The 13,496-nt window shown below is 31.1% G+C and overlaps 1 protein-coding gene across 1 annotated transcript in view; it reads right to left on the reverse strand.

Annotated features, from left to right (window-relative positions):
- The window catches only part of LOC111614468 (tetratricopeptide repeat protein 37-like), a 56,768-nt gene that overhangs the window by 17,433 nt on the left and 25,839 nt on the right, over positions 1 to 13,496 (reverse strand). Inside the window, exons 5-7 of the mRNA XM_023355849.1 lie at positions 12,453 to 12,581; positions 12,272 to 12,370; positions 7,838 to 7,949 (exon numbers count right to left, since the gene is read on the reverse strand). Coding sequence (XP_023211617.1) covers positions 7,838 to 7,949; positions 12,272 to 12,370; positions 12,453 to 12,581 — 340 coding nt within the window. The remainder of the gene's footprint in view (positions 1 to 7,837; positions 7,950 to 12,271; positions 12,371 to 12,452; positions 12,582 to 13,496) is intronic.

Raw genomic sequence — 13,496 nt, forward strand, 5'->3', positions numbered from 1 at the left:
CCATATATCGTCAAATGCCTTTATGTATTTTTGAAATTCTTTGATTATAGGTTTTTTGGTAAATTTTGTTAAATCTCCCATTATAGATAAGCCTATTTTGATAAAAGCCTATTATAGATAAAATGGAACTCCTTTTTGTTTGAAATACTTTTCCAAAAAAAATCTATGATTTGTGAATTGTCAATCTCAAATATTCTGGTACTAGATTGTTCCATTCTCTATTTCTTTTTAGATTCTTAGCCAAGTATTGTACAATTATTGATATAAATCACTTCCTTGACATAATGAGAATATAAAGACTTTAATCTGCCATTATTTATTTTACATATAGAATAGGAAGTGCCACTGGACAGTTGATTTCCTCCCCAAATTAAAAAAATAATAATAAAAAAGTCCCTTAAAAGCAATAAAAGAAAAAATATACATATAACAAACAACTGTTTGGGGGAAAAAAAAATAATATAAAACAAAATTACATATAAATAAAAAATATGTTACAGATCATGAGAAGGTTGCATATTATAAGAATTTAAGTATTGTTGACAATTTAAAGAACAAACTCTTTTGTTCTTTGTACAAAACAAAACAAAGTATTTTATGGGTAATAAAGAATTGTAATAATTGAGAATTTCTTTCTATGAGCAGTAGGTTTATTTATTTATGTTATAACAAGTTATACCTCTATTGAATATAATTAATAGTGAGTGAAAAAATGTAATATTTTTTAAATAAATGAATTTGTTTTAAGTTATGTAAATGACTAATTGCATATAATTCTTTGAATACCTGCATTAAATAACCATACTATGATAGAAACCTTAAAATGTAGTAATATTTTTAATTTTTAAATGCTTTTGATCATTTTTTATCAGCCTTATCGCAACAAATATCCCATTAAATTGTGTTAGAAATTATTGTAGGATAATTTAAATTTTTTTTTTATTATAATTGCTTATTTTTAGGAAATGTAATTTATGCATGTATTGAAATGACTTCTGTGATTTTATATAATATACTTATTAAATAATAATAAATGTATGTATTTGATTAAATTTATTATTATTTATGTAAAATAAGTAATTCGCCTTTAGTTATAGTTAGAGATTTTTTATGGTGCTCAGTTATAAAGACTGTATACATCTAATGCAGTAATTATAAAATTTACATACAAAAATATGAGGGGTACTTGAGAAACAACTAATGGGCTAATGGGGTACATCAACAAAAAAGGTTGAGAACCACTGAACTAAAAGATAAGAACAAACATAAAATAAATACCTGCAATAATAAAAACAGAAATAAAATTCAAAATAGGTAAATGTATGCTTGGTAATTTCTCTGTATGCTTCCATACCTTTACCCAAGCATCATTTGGAGCCTAGATCTAGGAATGCTTTCCAAGCTTTATTTATTTGTCACTTTCCAAGCTGTCAATAATGTGTTATAGTCTTTGTAATTAATGGATTGTCCTATGGATATCAATTTATAAATGTGCAATGCCTTCATATATTCAATGTGTTGTGTACTCTGCATGTTTTGGATAATTCGGGCTTGGTCCAATTGATTGCAACGGAATTAAGATTGAACATTAAATACACTGCTAGGGCAGTGACTACATTACATTTAGTGGAGCACTCCCTCTGACCTGTAGCATTAAATGCTACTGGCTTGAGGTACTCCTCTTTTAATTAACCTGCTTCGCATATGCTTTGCAGGTAGTTAAGATTACATAGTCGCGGTCGTAGCCGCAATACATTAATACCCGACAATTCTATTTTTTACATTAATTATATTTTTGTTGAGTAGAGTATTTGATGTCATTAATTTAACAATGAACTATGACAGAAATTTTTATGTTCTGTTTTTATAACAAGTTTTTATAAATTCATTGAAATAATAATATATGTTAACATTATTTATAAGGCTACTTTTCCTAATAGGCCAATCGTAACCTTCTTTGTTACAAACTAATTTTAACTCGTTTCTTACTTTTTCATATTGCATACAGTCAAATAAGATGTGTGTGGGTGTTTCACTTACCCCACAAATCTCGCAGTTTTCATCATCTCGATGATTAAATCTATAATGATATTTCGCAAAATCTCCATGACCTGTCACGAATCTTGTGAATTTGTGTCCAATTTGTAGATGTTTGTTATTTAACCTCTGGTTAATATCTGGTATGTATTCAAAGAGTTCCCTTCCTTTTGTAGTTATTTCCCACCGTTGTTGCCACTGTAATATGTATCTATTTTTGATTTCAGTTTTTATATATTTTGTAGATATTTTTCTGTATGATTCCTTTGTTTTTAGATAACTAGCCTCTTTAGCAAGACTGTCTGCTCTTTCATTTCCTTGGTCTCCAAAATGGGCTTTGACCCAGCTGAACACTAGCATATTATCACTTTTCACAATATTTCGTCTTATATTATCTATTAGTTCACTTTTATTGTTACCATCATTAAGAGCTTTTAATACAGCCTGGCTGTCTGTGCAAATAGTAATGTTTATATTTTTCTTCCTTTGACTTATCCAGTTAATTGCATGATCTATTGCTACCAATTCTGCTTGATAATTTGTGCATCTTTTATCTAACTTGATTTTTTTATGATACTGTTCCCTGTTTCTATAGTAATAAACATACGATGCTCCCACTCCTTCTGAGGATCTTGATCCATCCGTATAGATTCTGTATTTATCCCGATAGTTGTATTTCTTTATATGTATTTTCTTCCATTCATATCTTAATAATTTTTGGTATTGTTTCATATCTGCTTCTAGCTTGTCCTCTTTTTTCAATAAATCATTATGAGTTTTGTTTTCTTTTAATATATTTCTTGTGTCACTATGCTGTCGAATTTCCAAATCCAGAAGCATTAGGCCCGCCAGTACACAGAGTGAATCGTGGGATGTAGTACAGTATGCTCCAGTAATTCTTAATAGCATTTTTCTTTGTAGGCTATTTATTTTCTGTTTCATGTGTGTCAACTCCATCCTCTTCCCCCAAATTTGGGCAGCATATGTAACAATTGGGATTACAGAACCTTTATAAATATGTGTTAAAGCCCTTCCACCTATACTCCATTCTTTACGTGCTACTTTCGCTATTTCTTGAAATAAGTTACCCGCTTTTTTCTTAATTGTTTCTAGGTGTTCATTCCAGAAAAGTTTGTTGTCTATTGTTACTCCTAAATAGTTGACTTGGTTTACACATTTAATCGATTTATTTTGCATTTTAATTGTGGGACAGTGACTGATGTAACCTTATAAAAATTGTCTTTGTGCTCTTTTAACCTTTGTGCTCAGTGACCTCTTTGTGATATAATATAAATCATGCATAGCCAACTATCCTTAATCGGTATCTTATAAATTCCTGTATCTTTTAATCATAAACATTATGATGCATGACTTGAAACCAAATTGATGGTCAAATGTTTTGATGTACTCTAGCTCCTGTAATTTATTTCATTGAATGATCGTTGAATCTCGTTCTGAATGATTTGTTCAAAAATCATAATATTTAAATTATATTTGCTAGAAATATGTTTATGTTCTGTTCATTCAAGCAAAAACAGTCATTCATTCACCATTTTATCCTGTAGAAGGTTGATAAAAGATGATCAAAAACATTTGAAAATACTGCATTTTAAGGTTTCTATTGTGGTGTGGGGACATTTAATTATAGTAGAATAAATGTTATTTTTATTAACTTGAAATTCAGTTCTTGAAGCTTTCAATAATCACTGTATATACTGTTTTAATAAAGCGTAACAACAAATTATTATTTTATTTGAAATGATACATTATTGCATTATTTGTAGAAAGAAATGATTATAAATCAGTAATGAACTATTGTTATCTCTTTTATTTTTTGAAAAATTATATTATATTGCTCCATAGGTGTACTATTTTAATTTTTAACAATGTGAGAATAAACATAAAATGTTATTTTGTGTGAAAAAATTATAAATTTCTTTACCAATTCTCATAAAAAATCCTTGCTAATAGAAATATTGTTTTTGTATAAGAAATTTTCCTGAAATTAACTAAATAATATATTTTTGTAGCATTTTTATAAAATAAACAGCAATCCATTATAACCCAACTCCTATTTTCAACTAAATACAAACACACCTTAACACCGAGGTAGTTAAATCACTTTACTAAACATTTTTCAGCTTTACTGATGAGCCCTCATCAGATAAATAGTGTTTGAATTCGGAATAACTTAACATCAACATTTCTTCAAAAATTTTTTTAATGGAATTAACATCATGAAAAACAAGAATATAGTTAACAAATTTTTACAATAAATTAAAATTCCCAATTGGGATATTCTAACAAATGGTTTATGGGTCTGATTAATTGTTATAACAAGATCAGTACCACTAAAAAGAAAACGAATGAGATAATTAGTACAAAGTTTGCATACCAAAAGGAGATCAGGCATATAATGGAGGAGCTTTCCAAACAACAGGAACTACATGGATTCCTAATTTATATCGAATACTAAATATCGATATAAATTTATTTTATATTGAAATATATTTTATATCTAATTTTATATTAAATTTAATTTATTGTAAAACACTTCCAGAAAAAACTAAAGCAGGCAAATACAGAATCCTAATAGTTAATGAAGAGCTTATCTTAAAAATGGCTTATGTTGGGGTAACTTGGAAAAATTTAAAAACCAGAGTTAAAGAACATCAACATGATGTAAGAAAAAGAAAAGAAAACATGGCGTTGGCAGCAATTGCAAATTTACAAGGAACTTTGGTAATTTAGGAGAAATGTAAAAATTATTAATGAAGGGCACTCATTCTCTACAGCCTGAATAAAGAAAAAATAGAAATTTTTAAAAACAATCTTAAAGGAATGCATTAACACCTGGAACATAAAGCAATTTCCAACGGCATGGCAATATGCAATTACAAAAAGACTTGGGATGAGTACAAACACCTGGTAGTATGCACATCAATACTTTGTTGACAATCTTAATTAATTAATTAAATATTATCAAGCTATCAAGGAAGCAGGAAGACAGCAGCAGCAGCTATATTGGGAATAGTGTTTTGTGTTTGTTGCTTGTTGTGTAAATACCTGTCACCTTACATGTAGTGCTGTGTCTGTGTTCCATTGTCTGCTTTTGGTTAGTTGGGGCGACCCGCTAATCAGCAGACCAGTCGTCCCGTCCAGCTAACTAGTCAGACTGTCACCAGCAGTCCAGTGTTGCCACTGGCCAAGCTAGCTTGGCCACCCTTGACATAGTCTCCACCATCATAGGAAGCTTTACACAATACCAACGGTGTTCTTCAAAATCGTTTGACCTTGTTTCTCAACATCAAGGACTATCATCACATCTGCAGCTTACGGATACTTTCTTGGATATTCTCCTTCATATTACTGGACAGGAATCCCTGGATAAGTCCCTGTACTTTAAATTCATGACACATCATTGAATCAGTCACCCTTGGTTGGTCAGCCACCTTTGCAGTTCAGTGTGCAATTAGCTCTTTTGACTAGTGCATCAGTCCAATTTAGTAGTTCTTATTTCCTTCAGCCAGGTTCGGATCTCCATGGGGCAGTATGGAATCTAATATTATTGATAACTTTTTAGTGGCGGCCCACACTGTAATTGATGAAGTAAAGGGGTACTTTGCAGATAATCCTAATGCTAAACTTGGAACAAACCAGCATATTAGGTATGTTACAGATCAGATTAATAAGATTATTAACCTAGTGGAATGGGCCCTTAAAAAATAGTCTTCCCGATAGAGTAGAACAGAAATTTAATGCGTTAATCTCAAAAGAGGAATTACTAGAGACAATTTCAACACAAAATGAGAAAACCTTGGAAGCAATTTTAGGAATAAAAGAGGCTGTAACTAACTTAGACAAGTCTGTTCCTCCTGCTCCCGTGCTGAAAAGTGGATCTAACCCCTAGCTACAGTAACATGTTATAAAATAGGCATTGATTCTAAGCAACCTCCTTCATTCATTCATACTGTCTCGGTATATAGTGACAAACATGAGAAAACATCAGAAGAAACCAGAGAGTTGCTAACAAAAAGTGTAATGCTGCAGGAACTGGGTGTAGGCATTAAGCGCATAAAGAAAATAAAGGCTGGAGGGGTGGCAGTTGATATCCTATTTGGAGGATGCACAGCATTTCGAAGAAGTCGTCATCAAAGTGCCTGGTCTGAACTCTAAAGTTGCAAATAAGAGGAAGCCTCTCATAAAAATTGCGTCAATCCCGAAGTGTATAACTAAGGAAAACTTATTACATTACATCTACAACCAGAATATATCCCTAGTGTATGCCTATACTCAAGAGGAATTTTTTCAGAAGGCGACCATAAGGTTTGCTACATGACAGAGAGATGACGACTGTGCATCGTGGCTCTTGTAGCTTGCTCCTGATCTAAGGCGCATCATGCTAAAAGAAAAGAGGATTAACATTGAATGGAAACATTGCCCAGTATACAATTATATCCCTGTTGTCCAATGTTATAAATGCCTTTCCTTCAGTCATTATGCCAGCGATTGTGCGTCCTCAGAGTATACCTGTAGCCACTGTGGGGGGCCCACCTTCTTAAGGCATGCCTCAAATAGGGAGAGACCCCAGTTTGCACCAATTGTAAAAAGAGTAAACATTCAAAGACTGATCACAACTCTATGAGTAAAGATTGTCCTGTATACTTGCACATTAAAACTGACAGACAGCATCAATATGATTACACGACATAATCCCAACAGTTTTCCTGTTCTGTTTGTTGTGCCCACCAATCTGCTTTCCCAGTGACCAATCTCACCTCTTCCATGTCAGGAGGCTCGACAACCCTTATTGTCTAAAATATTTGTATCTGTATCAGTATATTGTCTTCGTATTTGACTATCTGTACATGATCATTGGTACTTGACTTTGTATTTTATTAGCCTATCTAATTTTTCATCTTATTAATATATGTAACTGCCATATGTAATTATATGCAATTATTTGTATTTGAATTTAGTAAGTGAATTGTATTTTCATTTGTTTATTAATTATCTTATCCTATTATTATATGTAACTGTTATATGTAAATGTCTTGTAACTAATTCTATTTTATACTATCTTATATATTATCATTTAATAATTGAACATGTATTTAATTGTAATTTTGTCTTGTACATTACTTGGTTATACCTTTGTGGCACCCAGTTATGCTGTATGTAGCATGCTGAATAAAATATATGTCTATGTCTATTACCTAGTTATATTATTGCATAAAAACATTTTTTTGCGATAATTTATTGTTATTACAATAATTAAAATTTTTAATTTATTGTAAAAATTTGTTAAAAATTTATTAACTATATTCTTGTTCTTTTTCTTGATGTTAATTCCATTAAAAAAATTTTTGAAGAAATGTTTGATGTTAAGTTATTCTAAATTCAAACACTATTTATCTGATGAGGGCTCATCAGTAGAGCTGAAAAATGTTTAGTAAAGTGATTTAACTACCTCAATGTTAAGGTGTTGTTTGAATTTAGTTGAAAATAAACAATGTCATGAAGCAAATTATATCATGCATTTCAAAAAATAAATATTGGCATATCTTCCTCCTCTAAAAGATATATTTAAACTTTCTTCAAAAGTAACTTGGAAAGACCGAAGCCAAACAAATATGACAAATGTCTGTATTAGCTAAGTCAAAATTTGGAAATGAATTCAACCAAAATCAAACATACAAGGTTAAAAATTAAATTTGCTTAAATATTTTTTTATTTTTAACTTAAATCTAATTCAAAATTAAAGAACATGAATCTTTAATATTATACACTTAAAACTTACCTATAAACATTTCTACTGCTGTAACACAATAATGTTCTAATACTTGATCTGATTCAGAATAATTTTTCATATATGTTTTTAAAACTGAAACTATTTTGTCATATTCATTTTCCTGTAAATTAAAAAATACATTAATTTCAAAATTTAACTTTATTAACATAGAGTACAATTTAACTTTATTAATTAATTAGAGTACAGTCAACCCCCTTATAACGTGGTAGATACATTCCACTTTATAAGAATTTCACGTTGTAGGAATCCTTAAATACATGAGCCAATCATAGCCCGACACGTGTGCAGTTTACGGACTACGGCTGTTTGAAAGGTTTTCTTCCATAAAATTAATCGATTCTAAACTAATTTGACTCAACATTTCCAAAACACATATAATTTTTTGGGAATAATCCGTATAAACTATGCTACAAACAAAAAATTGTAGGATTATTTACCGAGTGTGCACCATTCGACGACGCCATTGCTTAAGCTTGTTCTCGTCTCGTAGCGGCACACCAAACGGTGGGCGCATTTTCTGATAAGTTATTTTAATGCAAAAAATTCATTGAACTTTGGAGACATCATTAACAGAAATAATTTTTATGGCCGTTGAATAAGAAATGTTTTTTCACAAGAAATGTATAAAATTATAGTAAACTTGTCCACAACACCGTGTTAACGCAAAATTAATCAACCACAAACCTTTACGGTGCGAAATTAAATACAAAAATCCGGTTAAAAAGTTCCCACAAACGTTTTCGAACCCACTTAGGTTCTTCTTCAGGTGAAAAAACTTAAATACTCAAACAACATTCGATGGAATCCAAATTTGAATGAGAAACGATCAACTAATACGATGAATTCTGCCGCTGTCGTCATCAATACGCATGCGTATTTTACCGATGTAAACATTTTTCTTTTTATAGAATATTTTCTTTGTCCTGTATAAGCATTTCCCACGCTAGGGATAGAGATAATTCCTCCTTATTATTAATGCACCTGTTGTTTCGGGCCGCTTTATATATAGACATTGCCTCTATCCATCTTAGATGTTCCGTATGTGGTGTGGTGTGAATGATTCTAGCCTCACTAAACTTAGGTTCGATATCTGGATCTGTGGCATAACGAGCGAGTGCCGTGGTTATTCTTCCATGCTGTATGTCTGCGATGTGTTCTTTTAATCTGACAGATAACGAGCGTTTAGTGGATCCAATGTATAATAGCTGTTCATCACATCGATGATCCTTTAATGGGATGGTATATACTCCCGAAAGCATGTGATTGTTGGGAGGATCTTTAGCATTACGGAGTATATTAAAGACCGTGGGACATCTCCTGTATGTGATATTGATGTTTTTCTTTTTCGCAATCTCTGAGTAGAGTTTCTGTAACCACGGGTTGTAAGTGACCGGAACTCTGTCTTTATGCTCTGGTCTGTCATCTTCCTGCCCTGCGTCTCTTGCGGATACTTGCGGATGGCGTAGTTTCTTGGATAATTTATTCATAAGGTTGTAATAACCATGGCGTTTCGCTATGTTAGCTATGGTTCTATGTTCAGATTCTACAGCAGCCTTGGTGGATGAATGAGTATACGCTCGCTTAATTAATGTGTTGAATGCTGCTATTTTATAATGGTAAGGATCACACGATATTGTTGGTATGTATAGCGGTTCTGCAATAGGTTTCCTGTATACCTCTGTGTGGATCCTCTTTCCATCCACCTTAATGCTAATATCCAGAAAATGCACTTGCCTGTCGTGTGCTTGGTCCAGCTCTAGAGTTAAGCCGTATCTGTTGTCATTAACCAATTCCAAGAAAGCTGATATGTCAGGCTTAACCTTCCATAGAATGAGGATATCATCAATATACCTCCTATATAATATGATGTTAGAGATATGGAGTGGGAGGACTCTTTCTTCTAATTGACGTATCACCAACTCACATAAGTCCCCTGCAATGGGGCTCCCCATCGGTACGCCCCTGGATTGCATGTACGTTTTGCCTCTGAATTGAAATAACGAGTTGTAACATAACAGGTGCGTCATCTCTAAGATTTGTTGTTGTAGGTTAGCGTCATTAACTATTCTGAATAAGAGATCCCTCAGGGCACAAAATGTTGGAGGAAGAAGAATTGATGGGTATAGGGACTTAAAATCGAATACAGTAAGAAATCGTGGAGGATTGTCCACCTGCTTGAGGTATGCTAGGAGTTGTTCACTGCTGTTTACTGTATAGGGGTAGTCATGCAAGTATGGAGAAATCAACGAGTGCGTCAGCTTTTCTAATTGTTGGGTTGGTGCTCTATTTTTATCCACCACTGGGCGAATCTGTTGTCCCGACTTGTGCGTTTTCGCGAATCCGAAAAGTTTAGGTGTATCGGGTGTGTCCATTACAACTTTCTTAAATTCCAATCTCTTCGCTAACTTACTATTATTGAATTTCTTAACCTTCGCGTGTAATTTCTCCACTGTATTGTTGCTCACCTCTTCACAGTTTGTAATGTTGATGTACTCGAATAATAGACGATCATACGTTTCCTGCTTCATGACCACCATAGTTTTGGCCTTGTCAGCCCTGACGAGTGTGATCCCATTTCTATTCATCCATCTACGGGCACGTAGCAAGTTCGTTCTTACAACCGTTGTTCCAGAAGGTGTTTTAGCTCTTGAAATTCTGTTTACCGCCATCCATCGGTAGTATTCTTTCGTTCTGTCCGGAAGGCCTTTGATGAGAGATTCTATATCCGGGACAAAATTACAGTACTGTGTTAAATTTACGGTACCTAATTTATATACTGTACAGCTGATAGTAAACTCAACTTACCCGCCTAAACTCTCCGTAGCGTGTAAGTAATTCAGATGCTCGTCCACTATTGGTCCAGATTCGACCAATCCTGTTGCGACACGAGTCAGTGATGATGTTTTACTGCATTTTACAAGTCTCTTTCAGCGTCTTTATACAAATACGATCACAATTTTTTTGGCACGATATACGAATCCGCATTATATGAACCCGCATTATAGGGGGGATCGACTGCACTTTATTTCTCAAAATTGATTAAATTACTAATTTTTTATGTCTCAAATAGATAAGAATTTGCTAACAAAATACTATTAATTTTTTAATTAAGACCATTAATCTTGATAGCTAAGCATTTCATTATAAATACAGACATCCTTCATTTAGTACAAATGTATTTCATGAAAATTTACTACAATGTGGCCGACAATGACTGCTAATCACAATTTGCTTCCTGCAACATAGGTACCGAGAAAATTTTTTGTTTTGAGACAACTAGCTCTGAGTATGACCAAAACATTTTCATTCCATTTTACCAATTAAGCAAGAAGACAATAAACCACAAAATGTGTCAAATATTAGTTTAAAAAATTTTTATTACCCTATAATAAATGCACAAATATTTTAGAATATGATGATGATGATTTTTCACAAGGCTGTAAAAAGAAAAAGTTATAATAAACCCTTATAAACAAATTTCACAAATGAAGCAGAGACAGATAAAAAAACTACTTTAAATTTTTCAATTGTAGAAAACTTATTGCAATGATATATCTGTCCTATGTTAAACTAAATGTATTTGGCAATCCAGATAAAAAATTTGTAAATAAAGGAACATACATTATCTTTCAGTGCCAAAAATTTTATATTAAAACAATTCTGAAGTAATGTGCCATTCAATTTCAAAATTCAAACAAGTACTTTTGACATTTTGTAATGTCAAAAGTACTTAAATCTTTTCAAGTAAACAATTTTAATGCTGTTTTGTTTATTCTTAATTTAAGTTTGGCATTGTTAAAGAGCATATTTTCTTTTACAATGTATATATGTTTCTCTATTTATCTGTCCTACATATGCCCTGGTGTGGCAGAATTCAAAAACATGTTCTGGAAACTTGTGAATATTATTAAATATTTTTAATATATGAATAATAAAACTGTATTATTTTTTAAACAAGGATATCATTATTTAGTGTAATAAATAGAAACATAGAATTAAAAACTGATAAGCAGATTTTGTGAAAACAGTGTTTTTCTCCTATTTAACAGAAATTTGAACAATATGCTCTTTAACAGCAAGCATTTCTCACATTAAATAGAGAACATCTATATACAAATCTCCTAGTTTATATAAATATAAAATTATTAAATTTAATTAGCTTTTATTAAATGTTTTTAGGAAGTTATATAGTTTTTTTATGTACTGTACATAATTGTATTATTATTTGTTCTATAAGTGCAATGTAGCGTAATAATGATCACTTGGCATGATTCACTTCTTTATTTCAATTTTTGTGCTACATTGCGCTTATAGAACAAATATGAAAAATACGACACGGTTTCAAAACATGACAGATGTATTATTATTATTATTATCATCATCACTATATACTATTAATAATTTATTAAAGAATAAAATTACCTTTCTCAAAAGCTGGAGATAATTTTTAAAAACATCCAAATTTAATTCTTTTCTCTCCACACTTTCACTTTGGATTAATTCATTGTAACATCTTCGTAACTATCAATAGTTTATTTTAAAAATATATTTGAGTAAACAAAAATTCCAATGAAAATCTAAGTTAAAAAAAATTGTTTTGTACCAAAATTTTTTCTTCTTGAGATAATTCTTTTTGGTTTTCTAAGATCTTTAAAGTATCAAACCAACAATTGTTTTTCTCTAAAGCATTTCCATTGGCAGCTTCTATTCTTGCTTGAACTATGTCTAGACACTAAAAATTATATTAAATTTGAAAAGATTTAATAAACATGAATGATGACTACAAATAATTAAAATTCATCCAAGTGTAAGGTTAAATAAATTGATGAATAAACATAAATGTTTATTTGCTAAAAAATATAAAATTACTACATTGCAAATTACTGTTGTTATGCATTTTGTATTAATTACTTTCACCAATTAGTACTATAAAATCATAAAATAATAAAATGCTAAGTAAATATTCAATTAATATTAAAGTAACCCTGTAAAAAATGACAATTACTTCATTTAAAAAATAATAGTAAAACATATTATTTTAAGGCATTAAAAACTAAACATTGTTGACTAAATTGATTTAATAAGCAAAATATAACTAAAAACAAAATTTGAAAATTGTTTTCTGTTATTAATATTGATATTTATTATTTGCAAGTTTAAGTACAGTACATAGTCCATAATCCAAGGTATAATGGACCAAAACATCATTGAAATATTTGAAGTAAGGTGAATTTGATGTTTAATCCCTTGGAAAGAAAACATTTGTTTAGCAAGACAGAGAGTTCACCGAGTTTGGCGTTATCAGTGCTTTTTATTGCAAGTACAGTAGAGTGTCGATTTTCCGAATCAATTGGGGACTGGGGTTGTTCGTATAACTGATATTTCGGATAACCGATTTATGTACGAAGAAATAGTTTAATGTATCCGATGTTGAAATTTTTCTCCATTGCGTGTCGCTTCGCGTTGAATTTTCGTTGATGTTAAGCCTAACAAAGACTATTGTATTGTTAAAAATTATTTTTTTATTTTGTACAAACAAAATAAATATATTGAAAAATATAAAAACAATAAAAAATTATACTTCAGATGTTAATTTAGTATCAAAAACGTAAAATATTTGAGTAGCCCAAGACATAGCCAAAGATTG

The sequence above is a fragment of the Centruroides sculpturatus genome, unplaced genomic scaffold (assembly GCF_000671375.1).
Source record: "Centruroides sculpturatus isolate CEXI.00-Female unplaced genomic scaffold, Cexi_2.0 scaffold1934, whole genome shotgun sequence".
NCBI lineage: Eukaryota > Metazoa > Arthropoda > Arachnida > Scorpiones > Buthidae > Centruroides > Centruroides sculpturatus.